This window comes from Equus przewalskii, chromosome 17 (assembly GCF_037783145.1).
Source record: "Equus przewalskii isolate Varuska chromosome 17, EquPr2, whole genome shotgun sequence".
NCBI classification, from domain to species: domain Eukaryota; kingdom Metazoa; phylum Chordata; class Mammalia; order Perissodactyla; family Equidae; genus Equus; species Equus przewalskii.
Genome location: NC_091847.1, coordinates 72,309,051 through 72,329,382, shown reverse-complemented (window position 1 = coordinate 72,329,382; position 20,332 = coordinate 72,309,051). Strand labels below are relative to the sequence as shown.

Here is a 20,332-nt window from a genome sequence, read left to right as displayed (position 1 = left end):
AGTCAGTCCACAGGTCTTGGCTTCCACACTGACGTACTAGATAAAGCAACAGCAGAGATACTGGGGCCACAATGCCTGGGTTTGTATCTTGTCTCTATCACTTATTGTGACCTGGGTTCTCACCACACTTAGGGAACCTCCTGGGTCAAAGGGATGGCTAGACTACGGCAGTATTTGGGTATTCCTAGGCTCCCTCACCAAGATGCCATCTACACACTATCATAATACCAGCCCAGTTACATTCCCACCACTAGGTGAGATTCTAACCTAAGAGTCTTCCCATGGCATTTGTAAGCATAGCGCTAAAGCATAGGTTCTTATTTTCCATCAAATGAGTAGTACTGTACAGGGAAAAATGAAAGTATCTGGGTTTTATCTTTGCCATATTTTAAAAGCTTTGTTATTTAAAAGGTATATAATTATACACAAACTATCTATGCTCTGGGAAGATACCTCATCTGTAAGTGGGAAGACAGTGCTTTACCTGTGTGAAGCCAAAGGCAAGCTCCATGTGAGTAGACTGTATGAGTCCTGGCAGAGAGCAGGTACTCAAAACACATTTATTGAACAAAATGATGTAAACACGCCTTTATGTAGCAGTAATTATTGAAGCTCCTTGTTGATCTGAGGAAACAAAGTGAATAGCACTGTGTTCGAAAGGGCAATGCAAGAGGTTGCTGGGTGTGGTGTGAATGGAGGGAAGGAGGTCAGTGTCGACTAAAGAAGACTGAATTCTGCCCGGATTTGTTTCTGTGAAAGTGTTTTAAGACATAAAATGCTATAATTAACTTTTACTGTGTCTATGTAAATACACACTGAAACAATATAGGATTTCAATAAGCAAAATAACTGTACAAAAAAATAAACAAATTAACTTTATTAAGTTACAACTTCAGCCCTTACATTGATTTGTTTATAAAAATATCAGTCTGAAATATATTATTGAAAGTGAAGACACATAATAAATAGAAAATAGGGATGCATGGTGCTGGGGACACATCAACTGACTTATCTTCATCTGCTGCCCACTGTTACAGAAAAATCTGACACACAATGACCATTATTCAAAGAGCAGTCAAAGCACCTGTGAGAGAGTTGCAAATTGTGAGAAAAGTAGCTTAAAGTTCTGGACCACTCACCAAAAAAACTACTCACTTCATCCGAGAGCTAACCTCCCCAAAGCACTGAATTCTCTACTGCTACTCGTAAGAACAATTTAAAAATAAGAAAGGTGCCAGGGAACCTTCATTAACAGTATTTTTAAGTCAAAGTTTCTACTTTAAATATCTGATGATTACTCAAATACCCTAAGCCATGAGGCAGGCCCTATGACAATAAGTTATAAATAGTCTGAACTTAATAACTTAAATGTGATATGGTTAATATAATACATACTATGTGAGTATCTCAACTAACCTTTCAGGTAAGGTGATAATTAAAAGGTTTAAACTGACAGTTTCAATTTCTGCTCAGAAGAGTGATGTCACTATTCTAGCAATAGTGATCCCATTACTGTAAATACGCTAATATACATATTGCTTTGAATTACACTTGATTGAATTCTATGTACATGTGGTTCCATATTCCAAGTGCAAATGTTCCACGGTGCAGGTTTATAATCAAAGCTGGGTTTAACAAATGCTTTCTGACTTCTGAAAGCAAATGAAGAAAGTACTTCCTAAAAGTGAATAAACTAAAGTTACAAGCAGGTGACCAGTTCTTTTTCTCTTTATGTGTGATGAACTTCATGAAGCATTAATTCCCGAGGTATATTTGTTTCTGGACCATACAGCTTACAAGCTCTTCTTTCAAAGGCAGTTACCATCTGCTTTACGACTTCATCGAAAAACAACGTGGCAAGCTGAGAATGTAGAAGTGAGCGAAATTCAAAAGAAATCTGTAGGAAAATGTTAATAATTATTTTAGGAAGATCTTTCTTTTACTAAATCTCTACTTAGGGTAGTGGTGCTCACACTGTGAAATGGGCCCCTTGGCTCAGTATCTAAGGCAGAGCTGTGTAGGTATATCCAGCTGAGATTTTTTTTTTTGAGGAAGATTAGCCCTGAACTAACATGTTTTGCCAATCCTCCTCTTTTTGCTGAGGAAGACTGGCCCTGAGCTAAGATCCGTGTCCATCTTCCTCTACTTTATATGTGGGACACCTACCACAGTATGGCTTGACAAGTGGTGCCATGTCTGCACCCGGGATCCGAACTGGCGAACCCTGGGCCGTTGAGAAGTGGAACATGCGAACTTAACCACTGTGCCACGGGGCCAGCCCCCCCAGCTGAGATTTTTTTTTTTTTTTTAAAGATTTTATTTTTTCCTTTTTCTCCCCAAAGCCCCCCGGTACATAGTTGTGTATTCTTCGTTGTGGGTTCTTCTAGTTGTGGCATGTGGGACGCTGCCTCAGCGTGGTCTGATGAGCAGTGCCATGTCCGCGCCCAGGATTCGAACTAACGAAACACTGGGCCGCCTGCAGCGGAGCGCGCGAACTTAACCACTTGGCCACGGGGCCAGCCCCCCAGCTGAGATTTTTAACATCCCTCAGAAGAGAGAGTCTTATTAACTGCAGTGAGCACAACCCTTTACAGGGACAACGAACTTAAGGAAGCCAGGCCAGTGAGTCTCATTTCAAGGCAAAGAGTCTGCTTTTATTAAGTTAAAGAAAACTGGAGGGGCCAATCCTGTGGCCGAGTGGTTAAGTTTGCACACTCCGATTCGGCGGCCCAGGGTTTCCCTGGTTTGGATCCTGGGCATGCACATGGCACCACTCATCAGGCCATGCTGAGGCGGCGTTCCATATAGCACAACCAGAAGGACCCAGAACCAGAATATACAACTATGTACTGGGGGCTTCGGGGAGAAGAAGAAAAAATAATAAAAATAAGATTGGCAACAGATGTTAGCTCAGGTGCCAATCTTAAAAAAAAAACAAAACTAGAAAAAAGCTTTGATGAATACCACTTTTATCATTCTGGCTTCTTATTAATGTGCCCTTTTAGATCTACTCTACCTCCCAAAATGAAATAAAGGAAGTGATCCTTCTGACAGGTATTCCCATGAGAAGTAACAGTAGGAAGATGATATTGATCCACAAAACAGAGGGGTAGGCGGTTTAACCTTACAGGAGACAGTGATTTAGAACTTTATTTGTATCCCCTCAAGATAGAATTCAAGGCAAATGGTTTGAGAAATAGTATTTTAAGGACCAAATAATCACTAACTTTTAAAACTTTTAATTTTTCATTTTGAAATATTTCAGATTTTTTAAAAAGTTGAGGGGCCAACCCGGTGGCGCAGCAGTTAAGTTTGCACGTTCCACTTCTCAACAGCCCAGGGTTCGCTGGTTGGGATCCCGGGTGCGGACATGGCACTGCTTGGCATGCCATGCTGTGGTAGGCATCCCACATATAAAGTAGAGGAAGGTGGGCACGGATGTTAGCTCAGGACCAGGCTTCCTCAGCAAAAATGAGGAGGACTGGCAGATGTTAGCTCAGGGCAAGTCTTCCTCAAAAAAGAAAAAAAAAAAAGTTGCAAAAACAGTACAAAGATTTCTCATACACTCATCACCCAGATTGCCCTATTTTAATATCTTATATAACCACAGCACAATTATTAAAATCAGGAAATTAACAGAGGGAGTTAATACTACTAGGTAGTAATGCTATTATCTAATCTACACAAGCCTTATTCAAATTTCCCCATTTGTCCCATTAATGTCCACTAATTTTATCTTATTATTTTTGGTGAGGAAGATTGTCGCTGAGCTAACATCTGTGGCAATCTTCCTCGTTTTGCTTGAGGGAGATCGTTGCTGAGCTAACATCTGTGCCCATCTTCCTCTACTTTATGTGGGATGCTGCCACAGTGATGAGCGGTGCTAGGTCTGTGCCCGAGATCTGAACCTTCGAACCACAGGCTGCTGAAGCGAAGCGCACGATGAACTTAACCAGTACACCATGGGGCCGGCTCCAATGTCCACTAATTATTTAATGAAAGCAACTCAAGAGATGAAAACAGCATACAGTAATAATCAAAATTATGACCATTTCTTAAAATGTAATGCTTGAGTTGCAAATACAGAAATAATTCGTATATTATCTGTTGGCAAAGAAAAAGCCACAAGTGGCTTTAAGTTTTTTATAACGAGGTGATGCGAATAAGAAAATACCATAGTCCCCAGATTCTTTTTTTTTTTAAAGATTGGCACCTGGGCTAACAACTGTTGCCAATCTTTTTTTCTTTTCTGCTTTATCTCCCCAAACCCCCCGGTACACAGTTGTATATCTTAGTTGCAGGTCCTTCCAGTTGTGGGATGCGGGACGCCGCCTCAACGTGGCCTGACGAGCAGTGCCACGTCTGCGCCCAGGATCCGAACCCTGGGCCGCCATAGCGGAGCGCGAGAACTTAACCACTCGGCCACGGAGCCGGCCCCTAGTCCCAAGATTCTAAAAACATATTTTTCCCCTTTGCACTTTATTTCTGCCTCATAAAGTACAGATCAATGTGCAGATTTCACTTGGTGTTAAACTGTTATTAAGCTGGTAGAAAGTCACAGCACGTGTCTTATTTATGGACTTGTAAAGATTGGAAAATAGAGAAGGGGGGCGGCCCCATGGCTGAGTGGTTAAGTTCGCGTGCTCCACTGCAGGCGGCCCAGTGTTTCGTCGGTTCAAATCCTGGGCGCGGACATGGTACTGCTCCATCAAGCCACGCTGAGGTGGCGTCCCACATGCTACAACTGGAAGGACCCACAACTAAGAATACACAACTATGTACCAGGGGGCTTTGGGGAGAAAAAGGAAAAAAATAAAAATATTAAAAAAAATTTTAAAAAAAGAAAATAGAGAAGGAACAACTATTCAAGGTTTCAAAAAACAGAAAAAGGGTAAGGTTCATTAGCATTCCTTCTTATAAAGTCAGTACAGAAAAAGTCCAATACTTAGAAATTTGAGATTTTTTAAAAGCGTCTTTCAGTAATTGCTATGCACCTAAGATTATTAGTTATGGCATCTGGGTTCTAATAAATAGATTATTCCTTCTTTCCCAACTTCACTTGATATTTGGAAGAAATCAAAGGCTTTATGAGAGACTTACTGAAAAATCCAAGGTACAAGTTCTGGGGTAGCCAGGAAGACCTGGGCTAAAACGCCAAACACTCTCCAGATGATTAAAGAGCCTCCCATCGGTACACGATGCCTAGAACAAAATGAAACATAAAACCACAGTGAAGGCCCGTTGGGACTGTCCAGAATCTATGACTGAGGATGATTTCTTCGAAAAGTAAACACTTTAACAGGTCAGACCACAGGTGATAAAGATATCCCATTTTTGGCTTAGTACCAGGAAGCGACCTCTCGCCAGTACAAGCCCTTTTCTCTTCTGCTGGGCTCCCAGGACTGCCAGTTCTCTCTTACACTGTCACCCACTGGGCTACTCAGAATTCTCTCCTCATGCAGCAAAACAGGGTGTGATTTTCTGGAAGTTTATTTCCAGCTCTGCCACTTATAAGTGATGCTGAACAAGTTAACTCCCTGTACCATATTTCCTTGATCTGTAAAGTGAGTATAATACCTATTTAAACTATCAGTAAGAGCTGGCTAAAACATTTATAAGGTATCTGGCACAGATCCCTAGCACGATGCTATAATTCTTCTTTCCTACCCGAAGATTTTTCTCTTGTCAATCATATTTAGTCTTTCCTTCACTTGCTACTCTTCATTTCCAGAGGCCTCTACGGTTCCAGCTTTCCTGAAAGTCTGGCCCTGACCCTTGTCCCCAACCCATTGCTTGCTGACCTCTAATCTCTGCAGTGTTCATACTTTATGTGTGTATACTCGATGAAACACAGGATTTAGCAATACTATGTGCAGTATATCTTGATATTTCCCTTTCTACATCATTAAAAAAGATGCTGACTGAGACCCACTAAAGAGTTGCCTCCTGCAGTGTGAAAAATGGTGGCCAGAATATAGTCACTAGTCCATTGTTAGGACTGATTATACCTTGAATGAAGTACAGCTTCTTTATTTACTAACCTAAGATGCCACCTGGGCCTTATTATCCTAGTAGACAACTGACCTCAAGAATACATATCACCTTCCCTCAGCAGCACACCATTTTCCAAATTGCTATTTCAAAGTCTATACTCCTCAATGAAGGCTTAAGTTTTCAGTTCTGCTGGTATATCCTGGGGCCAACAAATGACTTTAAGACGTATGGTATTAGGTCCTACAACTAGAATATACAACTATGTACTGAGCGGCTTTGCGGAGAAGGAGGGGAAAAAAAAAGATTGGCAACAGATGTTAGCTCAGGTGTCAATCGAAAAAAAAAAGGACGTATAGTATTGCTTGAACATTAAGTGTGGTGTTGGGGGTGAGGGGCGAGGGAGGTTGCATGAGCCTGTGAGCAGTGATAAAGCAGCTGACTGTATCCTGTATGTGTTAAGAAGCCAGGGGGAGAAAATTAGATTTTTTAAAGAATTCTTTTAGTTAGACACAGCATAATATATTAAAATTTAAGTTATAAGAGTTTGAATCCTAAGAGATTGAGGTGAGGGAATAAAAGACATTTTAAGATTATAGAGATATTCCTAGGGGTCAGATAGACTGAGCTAGAACCTTGGTTGTGTAACCTTGGGCAAGTTATCTAACTCTTCTAAGCCTTAGTTTGCTCAACAATGACATGGAGAGTAATAACATTTGAATCTCAAGGGCCTGTTGCGAGATTAAGTGAGTAATTTACATGAAGCACCACAAAGAACTCAATAAATGTTAGCTGGTCTAAGAGAGGCAGTGCAGTGCAGGAGGTAAAAACTCCAAAACCATGGTGAAAACATTCATTAGAAAGGCAAAGTCCCAGAGTGGGGTGGAGCCTTTTAAGCAGAATTCAAGTTTCGAGACAGAGACTAGGGTGGACTTCAAGGTCTTAGCTTCAGCGGACAGTGCACTCTTCTGGTATGGGAGCTGCATGTCCTTGAACGCCTGACAAAGAGCTGACAAAGGCATTTAGCTCTGGCCAATAACCAAGAAATGACATCACCACTAAATCCCGTGGGCACAAAACATAACTCAGCTTTTAGAGTCTTTAGTCATCACACTCTAGGAATTCAAAAGAAATGGGTATTACTCTATGGAATTCTGCCTTTTTATGTGTCTAAGTCTGAGTACTTTTCTATACGCATACCCTCCTCTGACAAGGGTAAGATGATTCACACAGTGCATGTAACAGTACCTGGCATTTCAGTACCTAGAACACGGCAGGATGCCCTCAGAAATGTTTATGTTCTCCACATTTACATCTTTTCTACCTTTCTTCATATCCTCTCACCATTTTCCCTTCCATAACTTCAGAAAAACTAGTGCAAACACTGAATTACAAAACTTCTCACTTGTGTGGCCCAGTCTTTCCTGTGGGTCAGGAGTCCTCAACAGAAGGAAAAAAGAAAGAACTTCTTATTGCCATATTCTAGTCAAATTTCTACTTGGAAAGAATAATGCTAATATTGTATAAAATAAAGGAGATATAATAAATGGTTTGGTTTTTTCCCTCCTCCTATTAGTTCAGGGAAATCTTTTCAAGCTATTATACTTTAACCCACTGGATAGGATCAATATTTGGGGAATATTTAAAATCAACAAAAAATAAAACTATTACCTTTACCAAATGTGGTTTAACCAAGGTTACTACTGATGTATAGCGCTCCAACACAGGTGGAAACCCAATTTCTAACCGTGTTTTGCAGTATCCAGATCTCTTTGATATCACATCTGATTTTTTGCACCAAGGAACAAAATGCTTGTAATCCTCCATTCCTGATACTACATCATACATTTCCTGCATAGAGTATCTTTAAAAAAAAGAGAAAGGTGTTAACTGCATCCAGTTACGTGGTATATGTATACTTCAAACTGAATATGAATAAAATTTATTGTGTATGAAGCAATAGATCATTTGGCACACATGCTGAGCCACACTCTGGAATGACTTCAAAGCAACACAGAAAACAAAAGGGAGCTAAATACACTATACAGTAGAGGTCGTAACTTGGCAGACCACAGCCTGGATCTGGCTTGCAGATCTTATTTTAAAATTTTAACTAGTGGCCAGCATTTAAAAACCGAGAGTTTGAGGGGCCGGCCCGGTGGCGGAGCAGTTAAGTTTGCACGTTCCGCTTCTCGGCAGCCCGGGGTTCGCTGGTTTGGATCCCAAGTGCAGACATGGCACTGCTTGGCAAAAGCCATGCTGTGGTAGGCGTCCCATGTATAAAGCAGAGGAAGATGGGTATGGATGTTAGCTCAGGGCCAGTTTTCCTCAGCAAAAAGAGGAGGATTGGTAGTAGTTAGCTCAGGGCTAATCATCCTCTTCTTCAAAAAAATAATAATAATATAAAAACTGAGAGTTTGAGAGAAGAAAAACTGGAAGCAACCTAAATGTTTATCAGTTGATAGATGTTAATAAATGCTTAATATAATAAATGATCAGTAAATTATGATATATCCATATTGTGGAACTTGGTATCAGTTATTTAAAAGAATTAAGATCAAACATATACTTTAGAGCAAAGAGGTTTACAGTATACTACATGAAAAAAAGCACACTACAAAGCAGACAGGATATGTACGATTCTATTATCTATTTAATGAAAATTATAAGAATATACCATATTTCCTAAATTTTAAACATTTGGTATTTATTTTTTCCTGAAAGTAATTAAGTTAATAGGATGTCTGTAATAAAAATACATTTAAAAAGTCCTAGGACACAGATTAAACAATTAACAGTTGTTAACTCAGGAAAAAGAGGGAGTAAAGTCAGACTAATAGTATATATACATCTCTACTGTTAGATTTTTAAACAATCACGTAATATTTTTGTAATTAAAAAAATCGAAAAGAAACTATTCTAGAACACAAAGAAAGGAAACTTCATTCTTTTTATGAGCCAGCATAACATTCTGGCAACCCAAACCTGACAAAGAACGTACAAAACAAAATCAATAGGCCAACATGACTTGTGAGCACTGAGGCAAAATCCTAACACCGACACATGTAATCCAGCAATGCATCAAAAATACAACAATCAGGGGCCGGCCCCGTGGCCGGGTGGTTAAGTTTGAGCGCTCTGCTTCGGCGGCCCAGGGTTTCGCCGGTTCAAACCCTGGGCGTGGACATGGCACCGCTCAACAGTCCATGCTGAGGCGGCATCCCACATGCCACAACTGGAAGGACCCACAACTAAAAGAAAATAAACATCTATGTACCGGCGGGCTTTGGGAGAAAAAGGAAAAATAAAATCCTTAAAAAAAAAAAACAACAACAATCAAAAACAACTCACTTAAGGATGTATGGGAGGTTTAACACTAAGAATGATATTATTATAACCACACTGACTAGCCAAAAGAAGAAAAACTCTATCATTCCCTCCATAAATGGTCAAATACCAGAAAAATTCCTATTAGAGTTAAAATAAGACAAAATGCTGACTATCATCATTGTTATATAACATTGTTCTGAAAGTATCAAAGTAATTAAATCAGAGCATGAAATATGAGGCATCTGTGTGGCTGAGAATTAGGCAAAATTATCAATCACCAAGTGATATAACTATCAATTCCAAAGAGAATCAATTCAGAATTCAGTAAGGTAGCTTGTTACAAAATATATAAAAATTAGTATCTTTCCTATACTAACAAGAAGCATAGAAACACAAAATACCTAGAAATAAAGTGAAGAAAAACACTTTAGAGTTTAAATGAAAAAACAAACAAACAACAACAACACTCTATGGATACATGTAAAAAACCACTGAATAACGAGTCAGACACACGTTATGTTTGGTTATAAAGATTCAACACCGTTAAAACGCAATTCGCCTTAAAATGCTACAGTAATTTAAACAATCACACTCACAACCTAATTACAAAAGGGTATCTTTGGAATATGACAGAATGAGTCTTTACATGTTTAAAGTAATCTTCATGATCGTGAAATGAGACCTACAGCTGGGGTTGGGGTGGAGGAGCTCCCATCCCCAGGTTTTCAGACACTTTGAAATAAATGCTAAAATAAGTCCCATGGAAAAGTATAAAACCTAGTAGCCTGGAAGCTGATTACCCTGAAAGCAGTTTACAACGACTAAGAAAGCAGTACAGCATAGCGGGCAAGGGGACAGACTTCGTCAGAAAGGACTGTTCAAACATCAACTCTAAAACACAGTAACCTCTCAACTCCATTTTCTTCAACCGTATTTGAAAAATACCTCTACAGGGTTCTTTTGAGGGTTAAATGAAAGTTTCAGGGGCCGGCCCCATGGCCCAGTGGTTAAGTTTGCGCCATCCGCTTCAGCGGCCCAGGGTTTCGCTGGTTCAGATCCTGGGCACCGCTCATCAAGCCATGCTGAAAAGGCATCCCACATGCCACAACTAGAAGGACCCAAATCTAAAAATAGACAACTATGTACCCGGGGGCTTTGGGGAGAAGAAGGAAAAATAAAATCTTAAAAAAAAAAAGTTTCAGCATAGTGCACAATGCTTAATATGCACTTAATAAATGGTAGTAGCTGTTATGTGTTTATGCCAAATATGGGGGAAAAAAGATAAGATGAAGAGCGTTAGATTAGGCCAATTTCTAATACAAAGAATTTTAGCATGAGAAAGAATAAAGCAGCAAGTAAGAATAAGTAATTACGGTGGGGAAAATAAGCTTTGGAGTCACGAGACAATGTACATTATCTTTCTGAGTCTCAGTTTCCTCATCTCTAAAATGGGAATAAGAACATCTAGTCCACATGGCTGTTGTGAGAATTAAATGAAACAACAAATATGATGGGTAGCAGTGCCTGTCAAATGGCAGGTAAACAGTATAAGATAGTAGCAGCAATTCAAAAGCAAAGCAGATCAATTCACTATTTCACCTCTTATCTTTTCATTGCCTTATCTCATTTTAGCAGATGCCAGCTGTGGCAAAGATGTCTACCTAACCAAGTACTTAGGCTCGCTTGACATGGCGCTGTTGCTGGGAAGTAATTGCCCATCAGGGGGCTACAATTCTCAGTCCCCCTCCTGCATTTAGATGGTGGTCACATGACTACTTCTTGCCAACAACATCTGAGAGTAAGCACTGTGTGTCACTTCCAGACCAATGTGGTTAAGAAGCAGGAGTATCTTTTTAAGAGACTCTGAAGACTAAAGAATTACAAAAGTCACAACATGGATGGAGCCTAGGTTCCTGATTCCCTACTTGGGAGAATTGCTCCTTAAGGGTCTGGAAGGCCCCCTTGAATTTTAGATGAGAAAGAAATGAACTTTTGGGCTTTATCTGTATACCTGCTAGCATTACCTTAACTAATACAGTGACTAGCCAGTAATAAAGGTAACTTTAGTGACAAAAGCTATGAATCTGCCAAAAGTCCTTTACTACAGAAAAATCAGAAGGGGAAAAGCAACAGGACAAAATTAATTAAACGCACTTTTACAAGAATTCATGTAATACTTAATGGCCTGTTGGGATGTAAGATCCCCTTGTACAAATTCCTATATGAAGGGATGCTGTATTTCTGTTTTAGCAGAACTGCAGAGTCTCTATCCTCTGCTCTAAATACCCCTTAATCAGTGGCCAAACCTGGCCCACTGCCTGGTTTTGTAAATAAAGTTTTATTAGAACAAAGCCACCCTTGTTTGTTTATTACATATTGTCTATGGTTACTTTTGGCCTTCAAAGACACAGCTGAGTAGTTCCAACAGAGACAGTATGGTCCACAAAACCTAACATATTTACTATCTGGCCCTTTACAGAAAAAAGTTTGCCAAGCTCTGTTCCTGATGGTAGGATGTTAGCATGTCTTTATGTACTTTATGTATGTGTGCATGTGAGGGAGCTATATAAACATGTTTGGCCCAACATCTCAATAATGTTGCCACTATAGAAAAGAACAGTGTATAAAAATGCAGGTCATAAACAGTTGAGTTATCTCCTTTACGTGTCAAGGTTCAAATCTATCCTGTAAAGTTACCATGTAATTATATTCATTCAACAAATATTTATGAAACAGCAAGGGCTATGTATGGAAAGGCCAACCTAGAAAAACCAGAGCTGAGTCATTAAGAAGAAAATCCAGGAAAAAAAGAGTCATAATGCTCTATAGAAAATTACGAATGTGCTCTTTTAGTAGAACTATTATTATATACAAACCCTATAATTCTCCTCTCTGAATATTCTTTTCTTTTGTTTATTAATGGTGCAGCAATTCTGAAGAAAGTTCTTGCATACATCTCCTTAGGCAACACCGAGGCATGAAGTGGAGGAGTTCTGCTCATCAGTATACCACAGGACGCTAAATATCTAAAAGACAAAAATCACCTGATTTAGAGTGACACTGAAAATTAAGAGGAAACATAAATTATAGAGATTGTAAAATAACTGGCACACTTTAGAACATTCCTGGAAAAAATACACACACACACAGGCACAGATACAGAGAAAAATAAGCTGCTTAAGCACCATAAAGAAAACTAAAAATAACAGTTTACAGTTAGGCTTAGAAGCTTCCAGCACAAAAGGTCTCTTTCCCAGAAAGTTGGCTTTCAGTCTGCAGTCATGTGTTACAACATATTCCTGCCATATGCTTGCTTGAATATTTATCATTTATTTTTCAACTAAAATCTCATCTACCCCGGTTTTTTGCAGCTGAATCCACAGAGATTCCTTAATTTCTTTTATTTCAACAATACATTTTTTGAATTTTTACTTATTTTTATTTTTAATTTTTTTGTAAGGAAGAGTGGCCCTGAGCTAACATCTGTTGCCAATCTTCCTCCTTTTGCTTGAGGAAGACTGTCGCTGAGCTAACGTCTATGCCAATCTTCCTCTATTTTATGTGCGATGCCACCACAGGGTGGCTTGACAAGCAGTGCTAGGTCCATGCCCGGGATCAGGATCTGCCAACCCTGGGCCACCGAAGCAGAGCACGCAAACCCAATCATTATGCCACTGGGCCAGCCCTGAGGTTCCTTAATTCTTAATCTACTCTATGAGACTTGAAACTAGGTCTCACTCTTGGTCTAGAGATCTGACGGCCCTGTCAGAACTGTTGCTCTGTTCTATTTTACCTTCCAATTTCCACTGCAATGCATATATGTAAAAACATATGTCAAGGTAATTTGAAGGTTAATTGTTTGGCAGTACTTCTAAACACAGATGCCAATGTACTCTTGCTCATCTAACTATTTTTAGCCCTTCCCTAATAAAACTATCACATAACTATTTTATACTATGATTCACACATTAGTTCACATCCTTATTGAGCTTCTATTGTGTACTAGGCAGGAAGGATATAAATGAATACATTTATTCATTTTAATAATACATGAATAAATGCATTCATGAATAAAACAAACACGAACCTTACAAAGATTACATTCTAGCTGAGGATTCAGAAAAAAGTGCTAAAAAGAAATGGGAGTGGGGACATGTGATTAGGACCTCCTTTACATAGGGTGGTCTAGGAAGTCCTCTGAGGTTATATTTCAGCTGAGACATAATGGATAAGAGGATTCAGCCACGCAAAGAGAGAAATAGGTATGTATGTACATAACAAGTGTGTGTGCTTATATATGTAATCTCACACACACGTGTGCCTACATATTTGGGAGGAGAGGTAGACCGGGGCATTTCAGGTAGTAGGGAATGAGCTTGGCAATATCCAGACACTAAACAGACTAACAGAAAAGCAGGGGTATAGCGAGCCAGGAGAAGAGTACCAAGAAATAATGTTGGGGAAACTGGTTGGAGCTGGATCATCCTGGAGACTACTGGCCAGGAAAAGCAATTTAAAATTTATTCTCAAGGAGAAGCTGTTGAAGAGTTCCAACTAAGAGAGGGCTATTTCATTAAATCAAGTCTTCAAATCACTTTTTAAAAGAGGATTGTGGAGGCCCGGTGAAATCTCCTTATGTTATTATATATAATATTTAATTTATATAAAACATGATTTATACAGAAATAAAATTTCTTTAAGGACACTGAAACTGTACAGTCTGGCTGGGGAGGAAGAGAAAATCAAGTCAGACAAACAATGAAGAAATTTACAATATGCAGCCAGAAGATAAGGGATGTTATCTGAGAATATGGCTCCAAATTGTAAAAGAAAAGCCCAGTTAGAGACAAATTTGGGCTCCATAACACAAGAAACAACTTTTGAACAATTAAAACTGTTTGTAAAAATTGGATGAGCTTATTTCAGAGGCAATGAAACAGAGGTCAATGAAAATGGTTATGCTAAAAGCTGCATGACTATTGGTTAAAATGTAATGGAAAAGAATCAAACACATGAACTGCATGGATGGACTTACTGGCCCCTTTTAAGATTTTAGGATTCTTATGTATCCAGCTGTAAAAAACAACTTCAAAAAATGAGTAACAGGGAAAATATGGTAAAGCAAGATGGCTTTGTGAATTCTAGGGTTTCTGTAAAATCACAAGTTGTATTTGATTTTATAATGAAGGTAAGAGCATATTTCAAAGATATCTATGATATTCCTTTTTAGTCAAAAGATATTTTAGATAGATTCATCTATAGAGAATAAGAGCGTTGTTACATGTTCCCTAAAATCCTTAAAAACATGACTAGTTATGTGAAACCTATTTTAAAGGCAGAGAGAATGTTAGGAGAAGCCTATTGTGATTTTTTTTTTAAGTAAACCTACAGAGTTTGCTTAAAAGTGGGAATATACCAATAAAAATGAGTAACAGTTACTCTGCTAAATGAAGCAGAACAGTGCAAATAAAATAATTAGTTAATTTAGCTTCCTCCTTTAAAAAGAACCACAAAAAATAATTTAGGATCTCTGTTAGTCACATTGATTACAAAAACCAAATCTGATGTACACAATGCCTAATCATCTGTTTCCCTTTTAAGACATTCTTTGGGAGCCGGCCCCGTGGCCAGGGCGGTTAAGTTCTCATGCTCTGCTTCAGTGGCCCAGGGTTTCACCAGTTCGAATCCTGGGTGTGGACATGGCACTGCTCATCAAGCCATGCTGAGGCAGCGTCCCACATGCCACAACTAGAAGGACCCACAACTTAAAATACACAATTCTGTACCCGGGGGGGGTTTTGGGAGAAAAAGGAAAAATGAAATCTTAAAAAAAAAAGACATTCTTTAGATATCTTTAACAGTTATAAAAGTTTTATCTATTTTTCTCACTTTTTGTATAGATACGCTGTTATTCATTATGGGAAGCCAATTATGTGGTAGATACTATGCACAATTGTTAACAATTTTATGATAAATCAGTATCAGAAAAGGTAGCATCTCTGAGATAAACCTTTAGTTAAAAAAAGATAAGACCCTTGCTTCTGAAGAGGTGAACTGGATGCCTGGTTGACCAGGAAGCTTATGTATGTATACATATGTATGTATACGGTGTTGAATTTAGTACCAGGTTCATGTAAGACTGCCCACCAAACTCCCAAAAAGAAACCCTACACAATCTCATTATGATCATAAGGGAAAAATACCTGTGTTTAAAGAAAGCTAATAGTTTTCCTGATCAGTTTGCATACTACGGTTACAATACCTTGGACAGCACATCTATTTTCACACACTATCAAGAATAATATGAGGCCAGCCCCGGTGGCCTAGTGGTTAAGTTCAGTGTGCTCTGCTGTGGCAGCCTGGGTTGGGTTCCTGGGTGTGGACCTACACTACTCATCTGTCAGTGGCCATGCTGTGCTGGCAGCTCACATACAAAAAGAGGAAGATTGGCAACAGATGTTAGCTCAGGGCGAATCTTCCTCAGCAAAAAAGAAAAAAAAAGAGGAATATGTCTTCAACAGTAATATGAAGAGCCACACAGTCATACACATGGTTAAACCATGAAATGAAAACTAGACCAGATGAAGGACAGCTTTTTTGTCACAATATGACATCTCAAATACTCTGTTATAAGCCCTGAATCTAAGTTAATGCTTAAGCCTTGCAATGAACTCACCAACTCCCTCCCTGTTCATCATCATAAACAGTAAACATTTATCTTAGAATTTAAGCCTTAATTTGATGAGTAAAACAATCGTATTTGTTTTTTGCTCAAAAGTAACAGTTTTGTTTATTGGTAAGCCAACATTTTGTAAGAGTAATACAAGCAGATCTAAGGTATGGTGTGTTGTGCTTGGAACTACTTTTTCAGATTATTTGCTAAAACAGGAGTAAACGATAGGAGATGATTTTATTTCAGTTTCAACCAATATTTTTCTAAAAGGATTTGGAGCTGGCAGGGTTGGTGGTATTTTAAAAATTCTTCATCGAATCCAAATGTCCTGGGGCTCAATCAGATTTGTGCTTTCTCCCTCCATCCCGTACTGTTTACAACTGAATTCATTTTAAACACTAACTTTAACTTCCGAGCATAATTTATTACAATATCATTAGTAACAGGAAACTAAGTGGTGGAAGTATGAAATCCTTCATGCCTCTACCTCCAACCACCAAACAGAAACCAACCAGCAATTCTCGTTCAAGGTTAGAGGCCTCTGGCTACAGTGCAGTGTGAAAAAATCCAAGTGCCCCACTTCGGCTGCCTTCAGTTTTGAAAGCACAAAGGGCGGGGGCAAAGACCTCTACCAGAAGTTGGGAAGGCACGGCTGGCCACCTGGGACGCTGGAAGGACAGAAGGGGGCCACCGCCAGGCCACAAACTCCCACACGCCCAGCAGCCGGCAGCCCCGCGCCGCGGGCGAAACTCCGACATCAGCAGCAGGCCGCAGGGGAAGACACCGGAAGAGCCCGACGGCACCGCTCGCAGAGCGCCTTTATCAGCTGCTTCCAAACTCGCTTTGCCGACGATTCCCCGCCTCTCGCGAGAGCAGAGAGCCGCGAAAACAGACGGGGCGTTCGGGACAGGCCGGCCAGCCTCCGCTCCGGGTGATGCGGGGCGCCCCAATCCCTCAAATGCCGAACCTCCAGCGACGCGGAAACGCATCCCGTTCGGCTTCCCTCACCCCAACCCAGCCCCCCGCCCCGATCCCTCTACTCAGTAGGCCCAGGCAGAAAACTACCCTCGTCGCGGCGCCGCGATGTTTATTACCTGACATCCCGCGCCGGCCCCTGCGCCCGAGCCTGGGCTCCGGCTGCCGCCGCCGTCTTCGGACGGCATTCCGACACCACCTTTCTCAGGGCCCTTTGACCAGTCCGAGCTGCCATGATCATCTCACTGAAGCCGGCGGCCACCTCCTGGATGGGGCCCACGGCACCGCCCTCCTCCGGCCCGGCCGGGCCGCCCGGCTCCCGTGCCTTCCAGCCAATCGGCGGGCCCCCTGAGCCTCCCGACACGCCCCTCCCTCCTTCCCGATTGCTCACCTCTGACGCAAGCTCCCTCGGGCGTAGGGCCAACTGCAAACTCCCTACGTCATCCTGTGGGCCAATCAGAGGGGGCGCAGGGCCGTCTGGACGCTCCCCCTCTCCCCCGCCGCCTTCGAGTTCCCGCCGCGCGCTCGGGCGCCTTGCGTGAGACTCTCCGCCGCCCGCCCCGCCTCCCGCGCCGGAGCTCTTCCCGGATTCGCCCACGGCTGCCGTGCTCTTGGGAGCTGCTTCCGCTTGCCAGGCCCGGCACGTGAGCCCCGCCCAGGGGCGGGAGGGAGCCCGAGGGCCTGGTTGTCAACCAGGTAACTCTCCGGGGTGGGTGGTGAGCCGCCCCGCCGTCGCTCCCGGCTGCGCGGTCTGGCCGCGGAGCCCTGCTGTGACGACGGCCTGATACGGGCCCTGCCGCGCTGGCCCTGGGCGTGGTGCGAGGGCCACGCAGGGTCACGCCCCCGGGGACGGGCCTCGGTGCCCTAGGCCTTGGGCCTGCGTGGCCGGCCACCTTGTTAACTGGAGTTCGCGGATGGTTTGCCTTTCCCTTATTCCCTACAAAGCCGACGCCTTTGCTTTGATTGACCCATTTTAGAAAGCAGTCAGTCATCAAGTCCTGATGTTCTTTCCCTCCGTTTGTTAACCTTTGTACAGCATAGCTTCCTGTAAACTGTAAAATGAGGGTAGCCATGCTACCTACTGCATACAGTTTTGAGCAGTAAATGAGATCGTTGGTTAAATGTAGTCAATAAATATTTATTGGGCACTTCTGGTGTTTTAGATGCTGGGTAGGTGAACAAAAGTCTTTACCGTCATGAAGCTTGTATTTTAGTGGGAAAATCAATTAGTATATAATACGGTGTCAGATAATCATGAGCTGTAGAAAAAAACTAAAGCAGGATAAGGTGGTGGAGAGGGGTAAGATGGGGTGCTGTTTTATATAGGGTAGTCAGGTGGGCCTCTGAGGAAGTGATACTGAACAGAGGCCTAAATGAAGTGAGGAAGTGAACTATGTGAATATTTGGGGGCAAAGTGACTTCAGGTAGAGGGAACAGCAAGTGCAAAGGCCCCAGACAGGAACAGTCTTGCCCTGTTTTATGCACAGCAAGGGCTTTGCATCACAGTGAGGGAGGAGGAGAGGGGTAGGAAACGAGGTCAGAGGTGGTGAGGGCTTTATCATAGTGCCTGGGAGGCAATGGGACCAACTTTGGATTGTATTCTAAGTGCAAGGGGAAGTCATTCAAGGTTGAGGGCAGAAGAGTGACTTGATCTGATTTATATTTACAGAAATTTTCCAGCTGCTGTGTGTATGTGTGATTATTATTTTCTACTCTTGCTTTGTTCGTTGCAGTCATCCCCTACTGGATGCTTTGTGGAATGAGTTGAAATCACCAGCTACAAGTTTTGTCAAACACTTTTCTGTATATATAACACAGGATGTACATGTTGATTGAGGTTATTTGTAGCTGCATCCAAACAATTCTATATCAGATTGCCTTCAGATACACAATCCCTGCTCTTCTTGCCTTAAATCTTCAATATTTTCAGTAGGGTCTTCCTTTAGAACTCATTTTCATCATATTTTACCCCTGCTCAAAAAAAACAGTGGTGGGGCCAGCCAGGTGGCATAGTGGTTAAGTTCGTGTGCTTAGCTTCAGTGGCCCAGGGTTTGTGGGTTTGGATCCTGGGTGTGAACCTACACACCGCTCACGAGGCCATGTTGTGGTAGCGTCCCACATACAAAATAGTGGAAGATTGGCAACAGATACTAGCTCAGGGCCAATCTTCCTCATCAAAAAAAACCAAACTACAGGGCTTACCAGTTGTCTACAAAATATAGGCATTACACTGCCACCTCCTACTAAATTCTATTTCAAACTATTGGTATTGTTAACTAAAAGGCTTGTTAAACATATTTTTCAGTACAATACATGACATACTTATGTACTTAATATAAGGCCTTCTTTTATTAAATTCACCATTTTCTTATTCAACTCTTCAGACATATGAAAACACCTACTGAGTTGAGTCACCCAATTGAATAGTTTCCAAATAAAAACATTTTTAAGGGAAAATAAAGGAATCTTTGTAACATGACAGTGTATAGTACTCATTTGACTTCTCAAAAGAAAATGTCATAAGCTTAAGGGTGATAAACTCTGGTTCAGTTTCAGTAGATGACACTGCTTCTATAAACTGGGGGTTAAAACGTCTGTCTATACAATATGAAACGATGGGTAGTAAAATTAAAGCCCAGCAGAGCAGAGACCTGTGGGAAACAGTATCTTAAGAGTGCAAACCAACTATACTGTCAAAAATATATTTGACACAACACTGCAAATTAGGCATTCTTGCCAAAATAATTGTATCTGAATCTGGTCAAGCTTTTAGATATGCCGGTTTACACCGGGGATAGAAAAACATATTACATGACACCAAGGGTCTACCATCTGCCAAATACAGAAAGTGGGAAATTCTGCAGGACAAATGACCCATTTTCTTCAACAAATAAATGTCAAGTAAAGAAGGAGGAAGTGGAGAACTCTTGTAGGTTTACAAAATTCAAGAGTCTTTATTTGGATTTTGTTTTGAACAAACCAAATATAAAAAGACATATACAAGACTGGGAAATTGAACTGAAATCTCTACTTCAGTAGAGATTCATACGGAAGATTTTACAAGTAAAATATGTCTGATTTGCTTTAAAATAATCCACTGGGAGTGGAAGAATAGAGTGGACGAAACAAAATTGATCATTTGTTGATAATTATTGAACTGAATTATGGGTACATGGGAAGTTTATAATAGTATTATATCTAATTTTTATGGATGTTTGAAATCTTCCATAATAAAACTATGTATAAATATATTTAGTTCCTGCCTTTCATGTGATCTTTCCAAATGAAATCCTCCTGATTGACTTCCACTTAGAATCATACTGTTGGACCTTTTGCTCACATCAGAACCCCAAATATAGACTG

At 40.9% G+C, this 20,332-nt stretch overlaps 2 protein-coding genes across 6 annotated transcripts in view; one reads left to right on the top strand and one right to left on the bottom strand.

Annotated features, from left to right (window-relative positions):
* Positions 1–862: 862 nt before the first annotated feature.
* COQ10B (coenzyme Q10B) lies at positions 863–17,637 on the bottom strand. Of its 2 annotated transcripts, none has more exons than XM_070580500.1 (5): positions 17,361–17,637; positions 12,198–12,347; positions 7,663–7,855; positions 5,101–5,202; positions 863–1,897 (listed from the first exon to the last, which is right to left on the bottom strand). In XM_070580500.1, exons 2-5 carry the CDS (start codon positions 12,320–12,322, stop codon positions 1,730–1,732), a joined length of 588 nt encoding a protein of 195 aa, XP_070436601.1. In that variant the 5' UTR covers positions 12,323–12,347; positions 17,361–17,637; the 3' UTR covers positions 863–1,729. The 2 variants fall into 2 exon arrangements, with proteins under 2 accessions (XP_070436601.1, XP_008537135.1); XM_008538913.2 differs by having other exon boundaries at positions 17,089–17,367.
* SF3B1 (splicing factor 3b subunit 1) overlaps positions 17,472–20,332 on the top strand; it is a 59,398-nt gene continuing 56,537 nt past the window's right edge. For 3 of the 4 annotated variants that reach the window (XR_011528500.1, XR_011528502.1, XR_011528501.1), the window contains exon 1: positions 17,534–17,665. The gene's annotated coding sequence lies outside the window, so the exon portion shown is untranslated. Of the gene's footprint in view, positions 17,666–20,332 lie in introns of all 4 variants that reach the window. The other variant, XM_070580489.1, reaches the window with a different exon arrangement.